At 39.5% G+C, this 23,657-nt stretch overlaps 1 protein-coding gene across 1 annotated transcript in view; it reads left to right on the top strand.

The window, feature by feature from the left end:
- DENND5A (DENN domain containing 5A) overlaps window positions 1–23,657 on the top strand; it is a 113,986-nt gene that overhangs the window by 47,208 nt on the left and 43,121 nt on the right. The window contains exons 5-7 of the mRNA XM_049890339.1: window positions 3,930–4,117; window positions 18,839–19,156; window positions 20,411–20,626. Of these exons, the coding sequence (XP_049746296.1) occupies window positions 3,930–4,117; window positions 18,839–19,156; window positions 20,411–20,626 (722 nt within the window). The remainder of the gene's footprint in view (window positions 1–3,929; window positions 4,118–18,838; window positions 19,157–20,410; window positions 20,627–23,657) is intronic.

The following is a 23,657-nucleotide window of genomic DNA, read 5'->3' as shown; positions in this document are numbered from 1 at the left end:
GAAGCCCAGAGAGCATGTTTCTTGAGTTATCCCTAATGAAAATAATAGTTTTTTAAAACAAATAAATAATATGTGGACAATGAAGAGAAAGTTGAGTTTCCCCTTCTTTGACCTAGAATCTTACACCTGAGAAGTGAACAATCTCAATTTTTTTAATGCTTTTCCCTCAAATATTTTTAAAAATGTACCATTTTTTATGTTAGGTGTTAAATATACTTGTGTTAATTTTAATTTTTTAAAAGTTATACATGTACGTGTGATATATATGGTATATTAAACTAAAACACATAAAAAGCATTTTAATCATATGGAATCAAAAATTAAAAAAAAATTTAAAACATTACAAGAGAATATATAATAGAGATAAGATTTCTACCTCTGGCCCTTGGCTTTCCTTCAGGGAGGTTACCACCGTTTCCTCTTCCCATTTCCTTCCAGACATAGTCAAGCATATAAAAACATACATGCTTTTTAAAAACAACACAAATGGGACTACTTATTGTTTAAGGAGTCTTTGTGGCACAAACTGTTAAGCACTCAGCTGCTAACTGAAAGCTTGGCGTTTCGAACCTACTCAGTGACTGGGCAGGCCAAAGACCTGATGATTTGCTTCTGTAGAGATGACAGCCAAGAAATCCCTATGGGGCAGTACTGCTCTGTTACATGGGGTTACTCTGTGTCAAAATCAGCTGGTTGGCACTTAATAACGATTATTGTTTAGCACCTTGCTTTTTTCATTTGATATGTATCTTAGAGATAGAAAGACATATAGATTAGGCTGTTTCCTAGGTACAAAGAGTACTATGATAAATATTTTTGTTATACAGTTTTCACACAAGTGTGAATATGCAGGGAAAGTTTATATATTCAGTTTCTAATATGCAGAAGGTATCCTGTAGTTTGTTTCAGAGTGGGCTTATCTGTACACACGTCCAAGACCCATTGCCATCAAGTCGATTCCGACGCATAGTGACTCTATAGGACAGAGTAGAACTGTCCCCTAGGGTTTCCAAGGAGCGGTTGGTGGAGTCAAACTGCCAACCATTTGGTTAGCAGCCATAACACTGCTCCATCAGGCCTCCACTTATCTGTAGAGTAATCCCAAATCTAATACATTAAGAGTTGTCCCTCTTTCTGCACAGAGACAAGTCATAAAAATGTGCTGATTCCTCTCTTCTCACCACTCAAGAGTGATGGTGGTGGTAATCCCATCGAGCTACGCATCATCTCCTTTTTGTTAAAAGTAATTGCTCACTACAACATTATGGGAACTGTGAGAGAACAGACAGTTGTCTGCTAGTAGCAGAAATAAACGGTCCGAGTCTCAGATACTAGATTAGATTCATCCTATAAGAGTAGGGGGAAAATTAGAACTTGACTTCTAGTTTCCTTCGCTCCAGCTTGCCCTGTTTTATGGTTATAGAGTAGATGTTCCCAGATACTGTAGGCATATTCCAGTGCCCAGAAAGCCTCCATGACAAAAGCATTTCACTGACTCCTTTACTTGTTGACCCACTCTGAGATGTTATTGCCCCTGAGCAGACTTGTCAGGAATGGCAGCCACATAAAGAAGTGGCACAAGCTTTATTGACTTTGGCTAAGGGAAAGAGGAAGCTTTTTGGTTTTTTGGTGATTGAGAAGGCCTCTGGTACTTCTTGCTTTTATTTTTTTAAATCCAGAAATGGTGTGTGTGTGTGTGTGTTTACATATGCACTGAAAGTGTAGGCGGTGAGGGGAATTACTTAGCCAAACATTTGTCTAAAATATGTGTTAAAGAGCCAGTTTTGGAGTGTAGTAGGACTAGACCTTCAGCTTTAGAATATCACTTGAAGGTTTTTTCCGCTCCTTTTGTTTTTCTCCCACACTTTTACATTCTTTTGATTTATCTTAATTTTGAATTATATTCTTGTGATGTCTGAGATTGTCAAGATTATTGCTCTTGGGTTGATTATTTACTGACATTCCTATCTAGAAAAAAGAACTGAAAAAATACAAGAATTGAGGTTTGGTTTGGAGGATCATTAGAATTCTTCTTAGTAATAGTTGTTAGAGTAATAGTAGAGCGTGAGGGTTTCAGCAGAAAGCAGGCAAACAAGTAGAGGTGTCCAGGGAGCCAGTGGAATTAAGACATCACAGCAGAGCCTGAAGGTAGAACTTGCAGTGGCCTGAATTTTGTTACTCAGTTGTTCCTTGCTTTTATGTAGGACTAAATACTTTTTCTGAAGTGATAAGTAGATTTTCTAAGTTGATCCTGAAGACATGTTTTCTATGATTTGGGAAATGTTTTTGTCCTTGCTTTAATGGGTGGTGTGTCCTTACTATAAATAGTTTTTCATGTGGGAATGCTTCATGTGGGCACCGTGAAAAAATGAGATAGACCCTCTTTAGAACTCTTACTAGAGCTTGCCCCAGATCTTTAGTGAATATGATAGAGTTCTTGCTCCTTTATCCTTCTTCTAAACCAGTTGTATTATTTTTTTATTATTGGTGATTGAAACTCTGAGCTCAATTTTACCCACTGATTTGTCACTTCACTTATCTGTTTCCCCAAAGAAGCCTCTGAAGCACTTTACTGAAGTGTATTCAAAATAATGAATTTTAAGTTATTCATTTCTATTTGTTTGCATTATTAGTTAAAAAAAAATTCTTTCTAGGTCACGTTCTTAACCAGGAGCAAGGTGATGGACAGCTTTCAAAGCTTTATTAGTGAGCTATTCAGACGTCTTCATTTTCTGGATAGTGTTTTGTACTTATAATTCTTTTATGAACCAAGCTATGTTTTGCTTAAATAGTGGGCTGGGTTTTTAGTGAATAAATCAACCATTCCAGAGGATATTACTCATATGGTTTTAAAATTTATGTTCCTGCTTTGTCCCTAAATGCCTGAAAGCATCATACCATTTATGAGTAGTAATTTACTAAATTTCAGTTTTAACCAGTCCATTTTATTGGCTTTGCCAGTGTATTAGCTATTTTTTAAAAATAATTTTTATTGTGCTTTAAGTGAAAGTTTACAAATCAAGTCAGTCTGTCACATATAAGCTTATATACAGCTTACTCCATACTCCCACTTACTCTCCCCCTAATGAGTCAGCCCGCTCCCTCCTTCCAGTCTTCTCCTTTCGTGATGATTTTGCCAGTTTCTAACCCTCTCTACCCTCCTGTCTCCCCTCCAGACAGGAGATGCCAGCACAGTCTCAAGTGTCCACCTGATTTATTAGCCATTTTTAAAAGAGTTCTAGAAAATTACATTCTGAAGAAAAACTAAACTTTGAGCACAAGCCTTCCCTTTCAGACTATGGTCTCTGATCTAGAGCAAGAATTTTGAGCCACTGAAGTCAACCCTCTGCGTCTTTCAAGTTCTAGGAAAGCTTGTTACTGAAGTGTTAAAATGTTACTTATGCTGTTCCCATTCAGAAGTGGCTGCCAGGTATAGGGCAGACTGGCATAGTGTGGAAATTCAGCTTCTGCATGCTTAGTGGTTCTCTGTACTTGATATTGAAGGCACAGCTAACGTCAGATCCTTTCAGAATGTACTGCAGAAATATTGAGAGGTGAATTAGCCTATTTTTGGAATCCATGCAGAATGGAGATTGAATTTCACTTCACTTCACCACCTCATTTTAAGAGAATCTACATAATATTCTGATTTAGTGTTTGGAGCAAGGTGCTATTTTTTATTTCTATGTTAAATTTTATTACTAGCAGGGCATGTGTAGGGGTATATTTCAATTTGTAGTCCATTGAGATCTATGGGTTGTCTGTCTGATACCTACAAGGGAATCACTCTCTGAGTATACCGTTGTCGAATTTATCTTTATTCTTTTTAAACGCAGAATTGTTTTGAAGGTTTTAATTTACTGTTTGGGAAGTGTCTTGTATTTGACTATTTGGTTTGTGTGTGTGTGTTTTTTTTTTCTTCAACCTAGATTACCAGAGACTGATGACCGTGGCAGAGACAATTACAGCTCTCATGTTTCCTTTCCAGTGGCAGCATGTCTATGTCCCTATTCTCCCGGCTTCTCTCCTACATTTCTTAGATGCTCCTGTTCCATACCTGATGGGCTTGCATTCCAATGGTCTGGATGACCGGTCAAAGCTGGAGCTGCCTCAGGAGGTGAGAGAAACTGTTGTGGTGCCTGAGTTCTGGTGCCCCTGGACCCTGATCTACTGGGCAGAGAAGAGCTTTGGGATGAGCCTAGGGTGGTGTCACCAAATTTATTTTATTTTTGGGAAGGTATTTTGGGAACTTTTCAGGTAAAAAGTATAAACAATGAACATTTAATTCAATTTATATCATTCCAGGTACACTCATTAAACTTGTTACCTTTATAACTTGACATGTTGTTGTTGATGTGTGCCATCCAGTTGATTCTGACTCATAGAGATCCTATAGGACAGAGTAGAGTTGCCCCGTAGGGTTTCCTAGGCTCTAATCTTTACAGGTCTTTCTCTTGTAGAGGTCTTTTCTTCCACAGAGGTGCTGGTGGGTTCGAACTGCCAACCTTTCGGTTAGTAGCCAAGCACTTGATTATTTGTGCCATCGGGACTCCTATAACTTGACATATGTATTAACGTATTTGTAATCTCTGTATTTGTGCTATTTTGTGAATTTTCTTTTTCATACACTATTTTAGACTTAAATTTTTTTATTATGTAAAACTTCAAGCATTAAAAAAAAACTAGTAAATCTCTGTGTTCTCAACACCCAGCTTCAGCAGTTAGCACACGTGTTCAATTGTATTTTACTTCTGTATCTCCTGCCCTCTGTTATTTTAAGCAACTCTCACATGTAATTTTTTAACTGCTTTCGAAGTCGGTCATGAATTCATAAGTCAGTGATTTTCTTTTACGGGCCACAGTTGATCTGTAAAAGTTAAACTCATCTTAGTGATTCTTATAGTACTGAACTAGTTTTGAAAACTTTTATGGTTTGAGATAAGGAAGTCCCTGAGGGAATGCTTTTTCTCTCTTGCTATGAGGATGGCCTGCTTCTCTTTCCTACTGTTTCCTATACCAAAAGAATTGATTAAAAATATGTTTTTATTTATTTCCTACTTTATTTCAAAATAGATTTAAAGCATGATTAGAAATAAGATTGTTTTATTTTTCTTTTTCCCAGAATTACCTATATAACCATTCTGCCGTTTTTATTTTATTTTTATTGTGCTTTAAGTAAAAGTTTATAAATCAAGTCAATCTCTCTTACAAAAACTTACATACACCTTGCTGTATACTCCTGATTGTTCTCCCCCTAATAAAACAGCACACGTCTTCCCTCCACTCTCTATTTTCATGCCCATTTGGCCAGCTTCTGACCCCCTCTGCTCTCTTACCTCCCCTCCAGACAGGAGATACTCATGCGTCTACTTGATCCAAGAAGCTCATTCTTCACCAGTATCATGTTCTATTCCATAGTCCAGTCCAATCCCTGTCTGAAGTTGGCTTTGGACATTCTGCCTTTTTATGTTATTTTGTGGCGGGTATAAAGCTAGCTCAGGGAAGGGTTTTCCTACTCTCAATTTCTTAGTTATTAGGTTTTAGAAGAAGACTTTGAGGTATACATACATTGGTGTCAACATGTCTCTGATTCCTCCTCCTACCAAAAATTTTTGGGGAAAAGATTTTTGTGTATAATGGAGGGATATGAGCAAGGGGACCCCAAAGAAGGGGACGTGTTCATGGAATTGGATCTGGGCAGCACTCATGTCATCAGCAACCTTGATGACCACTCCTGATAAGTAGACCATACTTGTGATATTTAAATTATAGTGAAATGTATCTCTTTGCTCTTTTTCTCTCTCCTTTGGTCTTTATTTTTTAAAAAGTATGTTGTGGTAAAATATATGTAATAAAACATTTGCCATTTTGACTAATTTTAAGTGTATAATTAAGTAGTATTAATTACATTCTCCATGTTATGCAGCCTTCACCACTGTTCATTTCCAAATGTTATCCATCATCCCAAACAGAAACCCAGTACCCCTTAAGCAGTAACTTCCCACTCTATTCTCTTCAACCTCTGATAACCACTAATAAACATTTATCTCTATGTATTTGCTTATTGTTCATGTTTCACATAAATGGGACCATAGGAAATTTTTCCTTTTACAGCTGGTTTATTTCAGCTAGCATAATGTTTTCAGGATTGATCCATGTTGTAGCATGCAGAATTTATTTCTCTTTATGGCTGAATAATATTCTGCTGTATGTATTATACCACATTTTGTTCATCCATTCGTCTGTTAAATGAAAATTTGGGTGGTTTCCACCTTTTGGCTATTGTGAATAATGCTGCAGTGAACATTGGTGGACACATATCTATTTGAGTCCCAACTTTCAAGCCTTTTTGCTATGTATATAGCAGTGGAATTGCTGGGTCATGTGATAATTCCATGTTTAATTTTTTGAGGAACCGCCAAACTGTTTTCCAGAGCGGCTGCACCATTTTCCATTTCCACTTGCAAAGCAGGAGGGTTCCAAGTTTTCCACATCCTCACCAACAATTGTTATTTTCTGTTTTTAGGATATTAGCCATCATAGTGGGTGTAGCTATGAGTGAAATCAACTCAATGGGTTGTTTTAGAGAGTGCGAAGTGGTATCATTGTGATTTTGATTTGCATTTCCCTAATGACTAATGATTTTGAGCATCTTTTCTTCTGTGTATTGGCCATTTGTATATCTTCTTTGGAAAAATGTCTGTTAAAGACCTGTGCCCATTTTTAACTGGGTTGTCTTTTTGTTGTTGAGTTGTAGGAGTTCTTTTTTTTTTTTTTATTGTACTTTAGGTGAAAGTTGGAAACCCTGGTGGCGTAGTGGTAAAGTGCTATGGCTCTTAACCAAGAGATTGACGGTTCGAATCCGCCAGGCACTCCTTGGAAACTCTATGGGGCAGTTCTACTCTGTCCTATAGGGAGGGTTGCTATGAGTCGGAATCGACTTGACGGCAGTGTGTTTGGTTTTAGGTTAAAGTTTACAGCTCAAGTTAGTTTCTCATACAAAAACTTCTACATGCATCGTTATGTGACCCTAGCTGCTATCCCTATAATGTGACTGCACATTCCTCTTTTCCACCCTGGATTTCCCGTGTACGTTCAACCAGCTGTAGGAGTTCTTTTAAATATTCTGGATATTAATCCTTTCTCAGATACATGGCTACCAAATATTTTGCCCACTCTGTAGATTGTCTGGAAACCCTGGTGGCGTAGTGGTTAAGTGCTACAGCTGCTAACCAAGAGGTCGGTAGTTGAAATCCGCCAGGCGCTCCTTGGAAACTCTGTGGGGCAGTTCTACTCTGTCCTGTAGGGTTGCTATGAGTCAGAATCGACTCAGTGGCAGTGGGTTTTTGGTTTATAGATTGTCTCTTTACTTTGCTGATTCTCCATTGGTTTTAGAATCAGAATGTCTTCCTTGTAGATTCTTTTACTTCCATGCCTTTTGCTCCTTCGATTCTGTAGAGCTTTGGTGCTATTTGGGGTGAGACAATATTAATTAAGGAAGGAAAGATCTACATGATGGAAAAAACCATTGAGGTGGGCTTATGGCTGTTTATGTGTACTTGTTTATTCTACTTATAAATATGCATGAAGATTAGATACCAAAGATTGAGAAAGGAGAGCTTTTTGTTGTTTGCTTTAAACAAATGCATATTGTATATTGATGTCGAGCCCTAGTAAATCTAATTATAATTTTGTAAAGTCAAAATAAGAACAAAATAAAAAATGGTTGCAGGTGGAAGGCCAAAGAGGTATGCTACATGAAAAATTTAATAAATAAGTCACTAAAAACAAACAAAAAAAAACAAACCCATTGCCTTCGAGTCGATTCTGACTCATACCGACCCTATAGTGGTCACTTAGTGACCGTACAGGTCACTAAGAAGAATCTAGATTTTTCAGTTTTATTTTCAGCTTTGCCATTGCTTTGCTATATACGTGGGGCAAGTTTTGTTCCTTGTAGGATTTCTCAGCATCATACTCTGTGTGTCTCATGTATGTGGGTATTTGAGGAGGCTGCTGGAAGACCAGCAGCTTTCTTTTTTTTTATCTTGATTTATTTTTTTGATTTCCCTGTCTGGGTTGACTTCTCATTGCTCTGACCAGTGTTCTAGTCTTGGGTTGATACCTGATACTGATTTTCAAACCAAAGAACTCCCTTTAGTATTTCTTGCGGTTTTGGTTTGGTTTTTATGAATTCCCTAAACTTGTTTATCTGGAAATGTCCTAATTTCCCCTTCATATTTGAGAGACAGTTTTGGTGGATATGTGATTCTTGGCTGGCAATTTTTTTCTTTCAATTTTTTATATAAGTCACATCCCATTGCCTTCTTGCGTGCATGGATTCTGCTGAGTAGTCCGAGCTCATTCTTATTGGCTCTCCTTTGTAGGTGACTTTTTGTTTATCTCTAGCTGCTCTTAAAATTATCTCCTTATCTTTGGTTTTGGCAAGTTTGATTATAATATGTCTTTCTTCATTTTTTAAAATTCTTTTATCTGATTTTTCTTCAAATATATTAGTGCCAAGTGCTTTATCTTCAAGTTCAGAAATTCTGCCTTCCACTTGCTCAATTCTACTCCTCAGACTTTCTGTTGAGTTGTCTACTTCTGTAATTTTATTGTTAATTTCCCAAATTTCTGATCGTTGTCTGTCTATGGATTTTTCCGGTTTATTAAATTTTTCATTATGTTCCTGGATGATATTTTTAATTTCTTTAATTGCTTGTTCTGTGTATCCCTCATTTCCTTCCTGATGTCTTGAAGGGTTCTGTATATTAATCTTTTGTGTTCTGTCTCTGGTAATTCTAGGAATGCACTTTCATCTAGAAGACCCCTTGATTCTTTTTTTTGAGAGCTTGTTGAGGTGAACATGGTCTGTTTCTTTGTATGACTTGATATTGACTGTTGTCTCCGAGCCGTCTATAAGTTATTGTATTAGTTTATTTTATATTTGTTTACTCTGTCATAGCTTCTTGCTTTGTTTTGTTTTGATGTGCCCAAATGGGTTGCTTGAGTGAGCTAGCTTGATTATTTTTACCTTTGGAGCTCTGACGTCCTGTCACCAGATGGCCAGAGCTGCTATCAGGCATATTGGTCTAGGAGTCCATTGACTTTTCTTGTATGAATTCAGCTCAGGTGTCCAGGTAGCTGATCATCAAGTGAGTGGTACAGTCTCTGTCCTACAGTCTTAGAGGGGTAGGGTTGATTGGCATATATACCAGTATCTGATTGCAGCAGGGCGTCACGCTCTGAACAAGGCAGGGGGCTGAGAATTGTCCCTTGTGTCTCTGAGGAAAGTGTGTCCCTGTTCCCTAGAGTGTACAGGCGGGTGGGTTCTGCAGACAGACCATGGGTACCCAGTGTTTTTGGTTGTAAGGACTGGGAGGTACCAGTTATCCTTGGGCCCCTGTTGCAGGTGGCTGGGTGACCTGAGTGGAGCTACCAGCCCTTAGGCCCCTGATGTGGGTAGGTGAGGACCCTGTTTAATAGGCAAAGCAATGTGAAACGTCAAACACCCAGCTCTGCGCCACACAGCTGAAATGGTTGGAGTCTGCCAATAAGGGCCTATTCTCCTGAAATAGGCCCACATAGGTCCATGCAGAGGGGGAAGGTACTCAAAGTACACGGACCATTTATGCATGGACAGGAGCCGTTTCTGTCCTGAGCTCCCATGGTTAGTGGAGCTCACAAATTATCTTTTCCCCCAATTGCAAATTTATTCCTTCTCTAAGGCTGGGAGGATGGCTCTAGGTCCCCAACAGGACCTATCTTGGGCTCAGGGAATTCAGCCACTGAAGCCGACTTGGGAGCAGGGTAAAGGAAAAAAAAAAAAAATTTTTTTTTCTTTGGGGGCACGGTAAAATATACGCAAGTACTTAGCTTTTGTCGAGAGTGCCGTTCTTCTCTGGTTCTGAAGATGTGAGTAGGCTGTGTGGCTGGCTGCTTCTCCCTGAGGAAACTGTGGCTGAATGCTAGTACCAGCCCGCTGCCACCGCTCCCGGGAATGTTGCCTGAGGGTTCCCTGCAATTCAGGTCTGGTAACTCCTTTCTGCTTCTGAACCGACTCTTCCTCCCCCTGCCTCTCAGTTCATTTTCTAAGCTTACCTTTGATGCTCAGGACTCCTAGCTTGTCATAAATATACTTGTTTCACTTGTTTTTTCGGGTCTTTGTTGTAAAGAGGGCTTGCTGGAAGCGTCTGTCTATTCTGCCATCTTGGCTCCGCCTCCCCCCAGCAGTTTTCTTAATGTGACTATTTGAGAGACTGTGAGTTGTTTGAGAAACTCAAAGTTTACTCTGTTCTGGTATACCAGATCTTCCACTTTTGTAGTATTTCCCATCGTTGCTGCAACCCATGTTTCTGAACTTCTGGTCTCTCCCCGTGGTCTCCATGGGAAGGAGTGGTGACAATAGGACTGTAGAACACATGTGTGCTTCATAAATAAGCAGTTCGAGCATTTGAGTCCACATTTCATCCAGACTGTCCCTCTGAAGAGCAGATATTTATGGGGCAGTTACATAGGTGGCATTTTTACCTTGATTTTTAGCAGGTAATCTCTGGGATATCTGACTCTGGGTAGTGGCCAGGGGAAATCTCAGACTGGGGAGAGAAGAACTGTTTGTTTTAAAGAGTGAAGCACCATGGGGTACATATAATGAATGGAGAGTAATAATATCTGTGAAAAACAACTCTGAAGTGTCTCATGAGTAACACATGTTTATAGTAAAAGATTCTAACGTTACACAAAACCATAAGGAATCGAATGAAAATTACTTCAGGTTCTTCTGCCAGAGATAACTATGTTGAACATTTTGGTGAACATCCTGTGGTATGTTTAAACTCTATAATTAGAAGAATGCTTTGAGGCAGGACTGGGGAAATTCATCTGGGCCTTGTCAAGGGGGCATCATCAGGGTAGTGGATGCGACAAGGTTCGTTTTGAAGTAGGACTTTCCTTAGAGAAGGAGAGTGTACATTTTCTAGCCCCCATATTAGAATTCATTAGTTGCTGCCTGTCCTTGGGGATCAGAAGTCTGTGAAAAGTGCTTTGTTCCTTTTGACACCAACACATGAGCTCAGCTGGCCCTGAGCAAGTGAGAGTGCTGGGTTGCCTTTGTGAGGGATGCTTTGTCCTGTGCTTCTCTGTTGGGCTTCATTGTCTGAGTCCAGGAAGGAGGCAGTTCCTTCACAGCTGTGTTAGGACAAGTTTAAGCAGAGGATATTAAAAGAAGGGGGTGTATGTGTGTGTCACTTTTTTCTATTTTGGGCCTTTATTTCTCACTGTTTTTCTCCTTTCTCAGGTCTCAGGACAGTCTTTCAATAGCCTCTTATATTCTGTCCTTCTCTCACCCTAACAGTCTGTGTGTTGAGCTCCCCTTTGATGAATAACCTGGAAATAGACGAGGGGTAGAGGTTGGTTGTGATTTGTTGTTAAGAACTCAGATCTGGGAAGGGTCTTTATGACCGTCGACAGGAAGAGATTTGGGACATTGTTTGGAATTTTTGGGATCCATGCGGTCACTACTCCAGGGTAGCTAAGTCTTCCCAACAAAGTGGGAGGTTAATGAGGAAAACTGATCACACAGGGTTCAGGACCCTTTCCAGGCTACTTCTTACCCCGCAAGCTGTTACGAAGGAGTTGGCTTCTTCTCATCTGAGGAAAGGGGTGTGTGAGTTTGTGGTAGCTTTGCAAGTTGCTTCTGTTTACCAGAGCCCTCTGTGTGCTGGGAAGAAAAGTGTGAGGCTATTGTATGAGCTTAGTAATTGAATGGTCCTCTTTTTTCCCTTTGCCTTATCCCCTCCCTTTTTCAGCTCAGCTTCGTGAAGAATGGCTAGTGCTGTCTGTTCAGAGGCTCAAATCTTAATCTAGCCCATCTCTGAAGTGAGCCTGAACTACTTTCTTGACTCTAGGCACCTCTGGCTAGAGATATGTACAGGTAGCATTTGGAGTGTATAAAATTCTTTACAGACATTCTATGTTTGGCTCACAGCAGTGGGAGAAAAGCCAGCCAAGTGTTGTTGAGTGGATACAGTTATTTTTAGTTGCCTCTGTTTCCTACTGGAGAAGCTGCTTTTTTCTCTCTAAAGGGAAGAGAACCGAGAGGTAAATGATTGCATTGTGTGCCTCTAGTGGGTCATAGTGCCATATTCTGTTAATGTATAGACAGGGACTATGAGGCAGGTGATCTTCATGACTTTGCATCTTTACTGTCTTTTTTAATGGCTTGGCTTGACAGTTTATAATTTTAAAATCTTAAAGGAATAAGCAAAAAGTAGCCCTTTCTTAACGTGATAAACATTCTTTGGCATTGGCACTTTAAATAGGCAAACCTCAGTTATCTGGTCGAAGAATTTTAGAGAATGAAATTTAAAGTGATTGTCCCAGTCTTGGAATCTTTGAGAGGGAAAAGCTCTCTTTTTTATTCATAGATTGGTAGAGAGAGTAATTTATGTACTCAGCAAATGTTTATTGAGTGCATGAACACACAAACATGGTAAGACACACAGTTTTAATAGATGGTGAGTTTATGGAATAGTTATATTAAGAAGGACTTACTATGTTACTGTCCTGTCTCCTCTTTTATAATACAACACTTACTGGTACAGGAATCAACAGATGGATCAGTGGAACATCATTTTGATATACAGTACACATATTATGCCAGAGGAGGGACTGTTTAATAATGGAGTTGGAAAAATGTTTATCCATAGGGGAAAAAAATGAAAAAGGATCCATTCTCATACCATAACAAAATCATGTTCAGATGATTAAAAAATTAAATGTCAAAAGGAAATTTTCAAGTCTTTTAGAAGAAAATGTTAATGAATACTTTTCTAGGTAGGGAAAGATTTTATAAAGGAAATACAGAAAGCTCTGTCCATAAAATAAGATTGATAAATTTGATATTTTAAATAAGAAAGCAAAAAGATAAGAACTCGAAGATACTTATAACACACAGTGTACAAAGCATTAGCACCAAGACAATATAAAAAATAGAAAAATGGATTAAAGATCTGACTCGGCATTGCACAAAAAACCCCCACATTTCTTTACTAGCAGTTAGGGAAGTGTGAATTAGATGTACTGTACAATACTGTTTTATACCCAGTAAAGTGGCAAAATGTGAGAAGCCTGATAGGAAGTTTTGGGAAGGGCTTGGAGCAGCATTTTAGATTGCTGGTAAAAGTGTAAATTGTTATAACAACTTTGGAATGCAGCCAGACATTGTCCTATAAAGTTGGACATTTGCATACCTTATAACACAATAGTTCTAGGATATGCCCAAGAGAGAACCTTGCATATGTGTCAAAGGAGATGTGTTACAATAGAAAAGCAATAAACTGGAAACAACTCAAAGACCATTTAATAGAAAAATTGATAAATTGTGATGCAGTCACACAGTGCAGTATTATACAAGAGTTAAAATGGAAGAAGTACAGCTGTACACCAAAAGGTGGCTGAATCTTAGTAACCTAATATTGAGTACAGAAAGTACTAAAAGACTGTTTAAGGAATGATAATCCTTTTATAAAATACAAAAGCAATAAAAAATGTAAAGGCATGAATATATATATGTTGTGTTTTTTTTAATGCAAAAGGATAATAATAGTGTAAAAACTGGCAGCTTGTCAGACCTCTTGACTTGAGGTGGGGGGGGCGGGCAGGAATCATCCAGATCAGCAGCATCAGCCCGAAGCTGATTCCCATGAGGTGGAGGTCAGACGTACTTCACTCTCCAACCTTTTAACCAATTCTGGCACCAGCGGTCCCTTCCACTGTGCTCTCTACTTCTCTCTTGGGTTCAATAATTCGTGCAGTGGCCACACAGAACTCACAGACCATACTCACAACTATGGGGTTTACTAGGGAAGTTAACAGATTACAGTTTAGAATCAGGATCAACTTGGAAGTAACAAGAACAACTCAGGATGTAGTTCTTTGATCAGGACAGCTTTTTCTTGGCTGGGCCCACAGGTAGATCTCTGTCTCTGCCCTAGGACTTGGCCTCTGCCTTGCTCAGGCAAGTGTTATAAAGCTCTTTACCTCTGACGATAAGTACCTGGAGGCACCCCACTCTGCCAGGAAGCCTCCTACCTGAAGGCTCTCAGCTCTTTTGCTCCATGGGTCAGTGAGCCTAGTGTGCTGGCTCCGTCCTTTGCCATCTTGTGCCGTCTTGTGTCTCCTGGGTCTAGGAGGTTCTTGCACAGTTGACCCTGGATCCAAAGGACACACTTTGCTCCAAGTAGTTCTTGATGGTAGTGAGTGTCCCTCCACCCCCAACTTCTGGGATTGGCTCCCTTTAAGCCTAGCGGGATGGCAAAACTGACCAATCCCCTACCAAGGGTGCCGTGTACCTTATTTGCCTGGTACCACCCCTCCCACCCCTGCAAGGGTTCCATGCACCTTATTTGCATTAGCAAAACTGTTCATTCCCCTTGGTGGGCCACAAGCACCCCATTTGCATAGTCCCACCTAATCATTTTGTGGGAGCTGCAAGACCATGGTTAAAAGGGCTGGCCATACAATAGCAACCCAAATGAGAAAAAAAACTAAATCTATTGCTGTCGAGTCTGTTTTGATTCATAGTAACCTTTTCTTTTTTAACCATAATAGGACAGAGTAGAACTGCCTTATAGGGTTTCCTAGGCTTTAATCTTTATGAAGCAGACTACCACATCTTTCTCCTGTGGAGCAGCTATGAATTCGAACCCCTTAACTGTTGCTCCACCAATAGAATTTGGGGTAGTGGTTACTTGAGGTTGGGAGTATGTAGCTTGTGGAGTGGGATTAGGGAGGAGCATGTAGGTAGATAAAAGTATGTTCTAGTTCTTGGTTTGGGCTGGAAAAACTTTGTCTTTTAATATTGTCCCCAGAAAGTTATCAGTTTACATCCCCAATAACAGTGTATGAGATATTTGTTTCCTAGTAACTTTTCCATTAACAGCCTACGATATGGAGATGACACAACCTTGCTTGCTGAAAGCAAGAGAACTTGAAGTACTTATTGATGACGGTCAAAGACTATACTTTCCAGTATGGATTACACCTCAGCATAAAGAAAACAAAAATCTTCACAACTGGACCAATAAGCAACATCATGATAAATAGAGAAAATATTAAAGTTGTCAAGAATTTCATTTTCCATGGGTCCACAATCAATGCCCATAGAAGCAGCAGTCAGGAAATTAAATGATGTATTCACTGGGTGAATCTGCTGCAAAAGCCCTCTTTAAAGTGTTGAAAAGCAAAGATCACACTTATTTTGAGGTCTAAGGGTTGGAAACCCTGGTGGTGTAGTGGTTAAGTGCTATGGCTGCTAACCAAAGGGTCAGCAGTTCGAATCTGCCAGGTGCTCCATGGAAACTCTATGGGGCAGTTCTGCTCTGTTCTGTAGTGTCGCTATGAGTTGGAATTGACGGCACTGGGTTTTTGTTTTTTTGTGGCGGGGGGGAGGTTTAAGGTGTGCCTGACCCAGACCATGTTATTTTCAGTTACCTCATATGTATGTGAAAGCTGCATCCATTGATGGGCACCTTGGCTGTTTCCATCTTTTTGCTTTTGTAAACTGTGCTGCAGTGAACGTGAGTGTGCATATATCTGTTTGTGTAACGGCTCTTTTTTGTCTAGGGTATATTCTCCTATGCCCATTTTTAAGTTGAGTGAATTATCTTTATCTCAGTGACTTCTTTTACAAGTTATGTGTTATGGTTATTATTTCCTAAATTGTTTACTACCTTTTAATATTTTTATAGCAGCTTTTACCTTTATAGCACTGGCAGTCGTGGTTCAGTGGTAGAATTCGCACCTTCCATGCAGGAGACCCAGGTTCGATTCCTGGCCAGTGTACCTCAAGCCACCACTTGTCTGTCATTGGAAGCTTGTGTATTGCTGTGATGCCGAATAGGTTTCAATGGAGTTTCCAGACAAAGACTAGAGAGAACAGCCTGACGATTTGCTTCCAAAAATGGGCCAGTGAAAATCCTTTGGATCACAATGGTCCGGTCCCATTGTGCATGGGGTACTGTGTGTTGGGGGCTGACTTGATGGCAGCTAAGAGCAACAACAACATTTACCTTTATGATTTCTAACCTTGTAATGAAGCTTTGAAAGTCCAACTCCACCTTAAGATAGAATCATAGTCTTTTATATTTTCTTTTCATACTTTCGTGGGTTTATTATTTTTTACTTACAGAAAATGTCAGACATGTGCGAGAGTAAAGCAAATAGCATCTGTCATAACAATCGTCAGCTCATGGCTTCTGTTTTTCCATCTGTATCCTCCTTGGTCTCCCCTCTCCCCGTACTGCCTTATTTTGTAGCAAATCTCACACAACATTATGATGTTATTCAAATATATGCAGTATGTATCTCCCAAAGATAAGGCCTCTTTTTATTTATTTATTTTTTATTGTACCTTAGATGAAGGTTTATAGAACAAATCAGTTTCTCATTAAATAATTAGTACACATTGTTTTGTGACATTGTTTGAAAACTCCGTGATGCGTCAACACTCTTGTCTTCTCAACCTTGGTCTCCCTATTAACAGCTTTCCTGTCTCCTCCCGCCTTCTTGTCCTTGCACCTGGGCTGGTGTGCCCATTTAGTTTTGTTTTGCTTTGTTTTATGGGCCTGTCTAATTTTTGGCTGAAGGGCGAAACTCAGGGGGCTGTACTCTGAGGGTTTCTCCAGTCTCTGTCAGACCAGTAAGTCTGGACTTTTTTTTGTGAGTTAGAATTTTGTTCTACATTTTTCTCCAGCTCTGTCCAGGACCCTCTATTGTGATCCATTTCAGAGCAGCTGGTGGTGGTAGCCAGGCACCATCTAGTTATGCTGGACTCAGTCTGGTAGAGGCTGTAGTAGTTGTGGTCCATTAGTCCTTTGAACCTGTCTTTCCCTTGGGTCTTTGGTTTTCTTCATTCTCCCTTCCTCCAGATGGGGTAAGACCAGTGGAGTATCTTAAATGGCTGCTCACAATGTTTTAAGACCCCAGATGCTACTCAACAAAATAGGATGTAGAACATTTTCTTTATAAACTGTGTTATGCCAGTAGAGCTAGATGTTCCCCAAGACCCTGGTCCCCACAGGATAAGGCCTCTTTTTAAGATAAAGTGGCTTTATTTTTTATATTTAAGTCTTTACTCTGTCTCAAATTTATTTCATTTTTATTGTAAAATTTAATTTTGAGTATGGTATTATATAAGAATTCTAGCATTTCTAAATGGACAGTCACTTGTCCCCAAAACATTTATTGAGTAATCCACGGATATGAATAATACATGGGTATACTCAAGACTGTTCTTTTCCAATAGGTTATTGTTTTATGTCTATTTTAGTATCTAGTAAGGCAAGTCCCCCCTCAAATTTTTCTTGGTTATTTCTTTTATTCTAATATGCAAGATTCAGAATCAGTTCATCAGGTTCCACACTCAAAAAAAAAAAAAAAAAAGTCTTATTGGGATTTAAGAAAAATTTATGTTAAGTGTACAGATTTTGGGGGTTATTAGCACCTTTTCATTATAGACTTTTCCTATATACTAATATTGTATATATCTCCATTAGTTGAAGTTTTATATTCTACAGTGATGATAACAATGTTACTTAACATTATGTACTTACTCTGTGCCAGGCACTGAGCTAAACCCTCTATGTTTATAGTCTCATTGTCAAAACAAACCTGTGACATAGGTAATGTTGTTGTCCCTGTTACAGTCAACCCTCTGTACCTGTGGGTTTCATATTGCAGATTCAGCTAACCTAAACAATACAGTATAACAACAATTTACATAGCACTTACATTGTGTTAGGTATTATAAGTAATCTAGAGATGTTTTAAAGTATAATAGAGGGTATGTGTAGGTTATGTGCAAATACTATGCCATTTTATATAAGGGACTTGAGCATCCTCAGATTTTGGTATCTGCAGGGGGTTCTTGAAAGCAATCCTCTGTAGATACTGAGGGACAACTGTTTACGGATGAAACAGACATACCCTTAAGCATTTAATAGATGCACTACAATGAAGGAAATGAGAGTTGTTTTGACTAGAAAAGCTTCGTGGTTATAAGATAAAGATATAAAAATAAAAGGCTTTTCTAATTTGTGGCTGCAAGAAAATTCCAGCAGGGACAGGAACTATAAAGTATTTAAGTTAAATTTAATAAGAAATTTGCAAGACCCCTAAGGAAGGGAAGGGTGGATGGCTAAGAGCTTAAGAACATGTCTGTGAGGTCAGGCTGAGTTCAAATCCCAGCTCCACCACTTAGTAGCTATATCACTTTGAACATCTTACTTAACCCTTCTGTGTCAGTTTGTTTGTAAAGTAGGGATAGTAGATATTGCCAAGTTATTCTTTGTCAGTTCAGATTACCCACCCCGCCAGCAGTGTGAGTGAGAGTGCTGTCTCTACATCCTTTCTGCGGCAAGTTTAAATCGAGAAGAAGGACAGAAGTCATCAAGACCAGCCGTGAAATCTTAGAAACCAGGACTGAGACTCAGAAAAGGGATAATGGCATACTAGGGTTGCTATGAGTCAGAATTGACTCTGTGGCAATGGGTCAGGGTCATGTAGGAAGATAATGTACACTGAGTCAATTCTGGGACCTAGACTTGACTCACTCCTAGTGTTCTTTTCACTACTGTGAGAATTCATGCATTTGTCAAACATTTAATGAGCACTTACTGTATATGGGACTTTTGTGCTAGATGCTTAAGATCTGTGTCATTATATAATCCTCTTGGCTGCCCATTTCAGGTGTTTTTCCTTCCCTTACTTGTTTATTATCCTTTCTGAAGCTGCCTAAATGCTCTGGAGTTCATACTCCTCATCCTGTTTTGACTTTCAGGCTAACCTCTGCTTTGTGGACATTGACAACCATTTCATTGAACTGCCGGAGGACTTGCCTCAGTTTCCCAACAAGTTGGAGTTTGTCCAGGAAGTCTCTGAGATTCTTATGGCATTTGGCATTCCTCCTGAGGGGAACCTTCATTGCAGTGAGAGTGCCTCCAAGCTGAAGAGGCTCCGGGCCTCTGACCTTGTTTCTGACAAGAGGAATGGGAACATCGCTGGGTCCCCTTTGCATTCCTATGAGCTCCTCAAGGAGAATGAAACTATTGCCAGGCTGCAAGCTTTGGTCAAAAGGACTGGAGTGAGCCTAGAAAAGGTAAGGTGTTACATATGAGTCTGTGACACATTTGATCCCTGCGGGGTGCTGCCTTGTTGAAATAAGGTGTGGGATGAGAAAGCATCCAGTTCAGGACAAGGCATTATTTGTGAACAGTGAGAGTGCTCTGTATAGGACATTCTGGATTCAGCTCTGGCCAACATTATCCTAGTAACTGCTGCTTGAATCTAAATCTGGGTAGCATTTCACTTGGACATCAAGGAGAGCCTGCCGTCATTCTGTGTAAGCGCTATAGCAGAGGGATGATGGTGGAGCCTGCTGTCATTCTGTGTGAGCACTATAGCAGAGGGATGATGGTGGAATCCTTGTGTTCAGATGTTTCAGATCCATTGTCCTGTGAGCTTCACAGCAACCTAAGGCAGACAGAGCAGGTATTATCATTTCTGTTTTGTGCTGAAGAAAGTGAGTCTTGGAGAGTCTTAAGTGTTTTGCCTAAGATAAATGCCAAGTAAGTGGCTGAGCTGAAGCTAGAACCTGGTCCTCTTGAATTTTAGTCCTGTGTTCTTTCCAGAGATATACTTAGCTTTCCATTTCCTGATTTTCTTGAGACTATCAGCTTTTAGTACTTGTTTATCCATCTCTTCATTTTCCCATTTCCCACTGTTAAATTATTTTTGTAAATTACATGTAAACAAAATGGGCCCATGTAATCATTTTGTTGGACTTCTTTATCCAGTGAAGTGTGAAACATTTCATTTTTCTGTTTATTTAATCAGTAGAGCAGACATTTTTTAATAAATCATGGCCAGTTGAAGAGGAGCAAGCAGAGAAATACTTAGGGGATTAAAATGGTTTAAAAAGACACAGTCAGGAAATTCTTTGGGGAGATAGGTAAGGAAAGTGATATGGGGGAGAAAATCAAAGAGATGAAGGGAGAACAAGGGTCTGGCCTTACTGCTTTGCACTATGATTTTCTTATTGATCTTGCATAGACCCTTCTTTTCCCCAGACTCTGGAGATTATTAGCACCTTCTACAGAGCTGCACGCCCCTAATGATCTTACTTACCTTTGCTGTCATTGACTTGCTAGATACCCTCAGGTAGAGGGCCTCATTTATCACTTCTCCATGTGGGAATTCCTCTTTTATTTTTCTTCCCATTTTTTCCCTCTTTTGTTTATCCCCTTCATTTGCTGCTTAGTAAATGACCACTGGAAAAAAGTCAGATGAGTTGTATTTCTTTGGGAAAAAAGGAAAAGCTTGTGTGTTCTCACCTGTTGTTTCCTTTTTGTAGCTGGAAGTGCGAGAAGACCCCAGCAGCAATAAGGATCTCAAAGTACAGTGTGATGAGGAAGAATTTAGGATTTACCAGCTAAACATTCAGATCCGGGAAGTCTTTGCAAATCGTTTCACTCAGATGTTTGCGGATTATGAGGTTTTTGTCATTCAGCCCAGCCAGGATAAGGAATCCTGGTTTACCAACAGGGAGCAGATGCAAAACTTTGATAAAGTGAGTGTGATCCTGCTGGGGAGGTGGTGGGGGGTAAGAACATGCCAGAACTCTCTTGAAGATGTAACTGAAAATGAGTTTTTCTTTCATAATATTATATGCTGAAAACATTCATGGCCCTTCTATATTGGTAAAATCTAAGGTCTTGTTGCTTTAGAACAGATGTGTTGTTTATTACTATCAGGTGATTTACCTCTCGTCAAAGAGCGAGCTCTCTCCTTTTAATATTTAAAGTTTTTAATAGTTATGTTTTTTTAAATATATGTATTTTTTATTTTGCTTTAGGTGAAGGTTTACAGAGCAAATTAGTTTCCTTCTCAATAGTTCAGACACACATTGTTCCGTGACATTGGTTGCAATCCCCACAATGTGTCAGCATTCTCTTGAGTTTCCCATTTCTATTTGTCTGGTTGTCCTGCCCCTTCCTGCCTTCTCATCTTTTCTTTTGCGCAGATGTTGCCCTTTTGGTCTCATATAGGTGATTGTTCTAAGGAGCACTTTTCCTTACAGGCATTGTTTATTTTGTAGGCCTGTCTGTTATTTCACTGGAAGGTGATCACCAGGAATGGCTTTAGTTCCAAGGTAGAAGTGTGTCTAAGGGCCATAGTCTCAGGGGCTCCTCCAGTCTCTCTCAGACCAGTAAATCTGGTCTTTTTTTATGAATTTAAATTTTGTTCTACATTTTTCTACCACTCTAACTGGGATCTTCTATCGTGATCCTGGTCAGAGCAGTTGGTAGTGGTAGCTGGGCACCATCTAGTTCTTCTGGTCTCAGGCTAGTGGAAGCTGTTGTTTCCATGGTCTGTTAGTCCTTTGGACCAGTTATTTCCTCCAGTTTTTGGTTTTATTCACTCTCCTTTGCTCCAGATGGAAAGAAACCAGTAGTTTTATCTTAGATGTCCGTTCACAATCTTTTAAGACCCCAGATGCTACTCAACCAAAGGAGGAGGTAGAATGTTGTCTTTATGAACTATGTTATGCCACTTGACCTAGATGTCTCCTGAGACTATGGTCCTTATCCTTCAAGCCCAGTAACTCAGTCTCTTGAGGTGTTTGGTTATATCTCGGATGTTTCCATCACTGTGCCCTCGTGTGCTCCATTTTATATATGAATATATATAACCAAACACAAGCATTTCCTCATGTGTCCGAATGTCTTTGGTGAAGTGTCTGTTCTTAATTCCCTTTGTCCGTTTTTTAATTGGATTATTTGTCTTTTTGTTATTGAGGTATTAAAGTATTCTGTAGATGATAGAAATTAGATCCTTGTCAGGTATGTCGTAGCCAAAAATTTTTCCCGGTCTGTAGGTTCCCTTTTTACTCTTTTGGTGAGGTCTTTTGATGAGCATAAGTGTCTAATTTTTTTTTCTTAATTGTGCTTTAGGTGAAAGTTTACAGAGCAAATTAGTTTCTCGTTAAACAGTTAATACAAAAATTGTTTTGTGTCATTGAATGCCATCCCCGCAATGTGTCAACATTCTTCCCTTTTTCACCCTGGGTTCCCTGTTTCTATTCATCCTGTTTTCCTGTCCCTTCTTGCCATCTTCATGATTGAACTATGAAGCACGTTCCTTGTGTGTGTTATTGCTGGCCTTATATATTTATAGATCTGTCTAATCTTTGGCTAAAGGGTGAACATCAGGAGTGACTTCAGGACAGAGTTGAAAGGGTGTCGGGAAACATACTCTCAGGGTTTCTCCAGTCTCTGTCAGACCAGCTAGCCTGGTCTTTTTTGTGTGTGTGTGAATTTGAATTTTGTTCTACATTTTTCTCCCTTTCTGTCTAGGACCCTCTATTGTGATCCCTGCCAGAGCAGTTGGTGGTGGTAACTGGGCATGTGGTCGTTCTGGGCTCAGTCTGGTGGAGGTTGTAGTAGTTGCAGTCCATTGTCCTTTAGACTAATCTTCCCCTTCTGTCTTTGGTTTTCCTCATTCTCCCTTGTTCCAGCAGGGATAGGATCAGTAGATGTATCTTAGATGGTTGCTAGCTGGCCTTTTAAGACCCCAGATGCTACTTATCACAGTTGAAGTAGAACGTTTTCCTTATAGACTGTGTTATGCCAGTTGAACTAGATGTCCCTCAAGACCATAGTCCCCAGCCTTCAGCCCAGTAGCTCAGTCCTTGAGGGCGTTTGCATGTGTCTGTGAAGCTTCTGTGACTTTGCCCTAGTTAAGGGTTTAATTTTTAGGAGATCTCAGTTATCCGGTTTATCTTTTGCTGTTTGTGCATTTTTAGTTATATTTGGTAATTCTATTTATGCCTTGTATTAGGGCCCCTAGCATTTTCCCTATTTTTTATTCCATGATCTTTATAGTTTTAAGTTTTACATTTAAGTCTTTGGTCCATTTTGAGTTTTTATGTAAGGTGTGAGGTATGGATCTTGTTTCATTTTTCTTCAAATGGATATCCAGTTTTGCCAGCACTATTTGTTAAATAGACTTGCTCTCCCCTTTTGATGAGCTTCAACCCTGTATCGAAGATCAGCTATCCACAGGTGAATGAATTTACTTCTGGTTTCTCAATTCTATTCCATTGGTGCATGTATATGTCATTGTACCAGTACCAGGATGTTTTGAGTACCATGGCTGTTTAGTAGGCTCTGAGATGGGGAGTATGAGGCCACCTGCTTTGTTCTTCAAAAATGCTTTGCTTATCTGGGGCCTCTTTCCTTTCCATATAAAGTTGGTGATTAGTTTTTCAGTCTCATTAAAGGATGTTGTTGGAATTTGGATTTGATTGCATTGTATTTGTAGATTGCTTTGAGTAGCATTGACATTTTCATAATGTTAAATCTTTCTATCCATGAGCACGGTACGGTTTTCAATTTATGTAGGTCTCTTTCGGTTTCTTGCAGTAGTGTTTTGTAGTTTTCTTTGTATAAGACTTTTACACCTCTAGTTAGATTTATTCCTAAGTATTTTATCTTTCTGAGGGCTATTGTAAATGGTATTGTTTCCCTGATTTCCTTTTTGGAGTTCTCTTTGTTGGTATAGATAGAGGAATTCAACTGATTTTTGTTTGTTGATCTTGT

This window comes from Elephas maximus, chromosome 7 (genome assembly GCF_024166365.1).
Source record: "Elephas maximus indicus isolate mEleMax1 chromosome 7, mEleMax1 primary haplotype, whole genome shotgun sequence".
In the NCBI taxonomy this organism is placed as follows: Eukaryota; Metazoa; Chordata; class Mammalia; order Proboscidea; family Elephantidae; genus Elephas; species Elephas maximus.
This window is presented reverse-complemented; position numbering and strand designations above follow the sequence as displayed.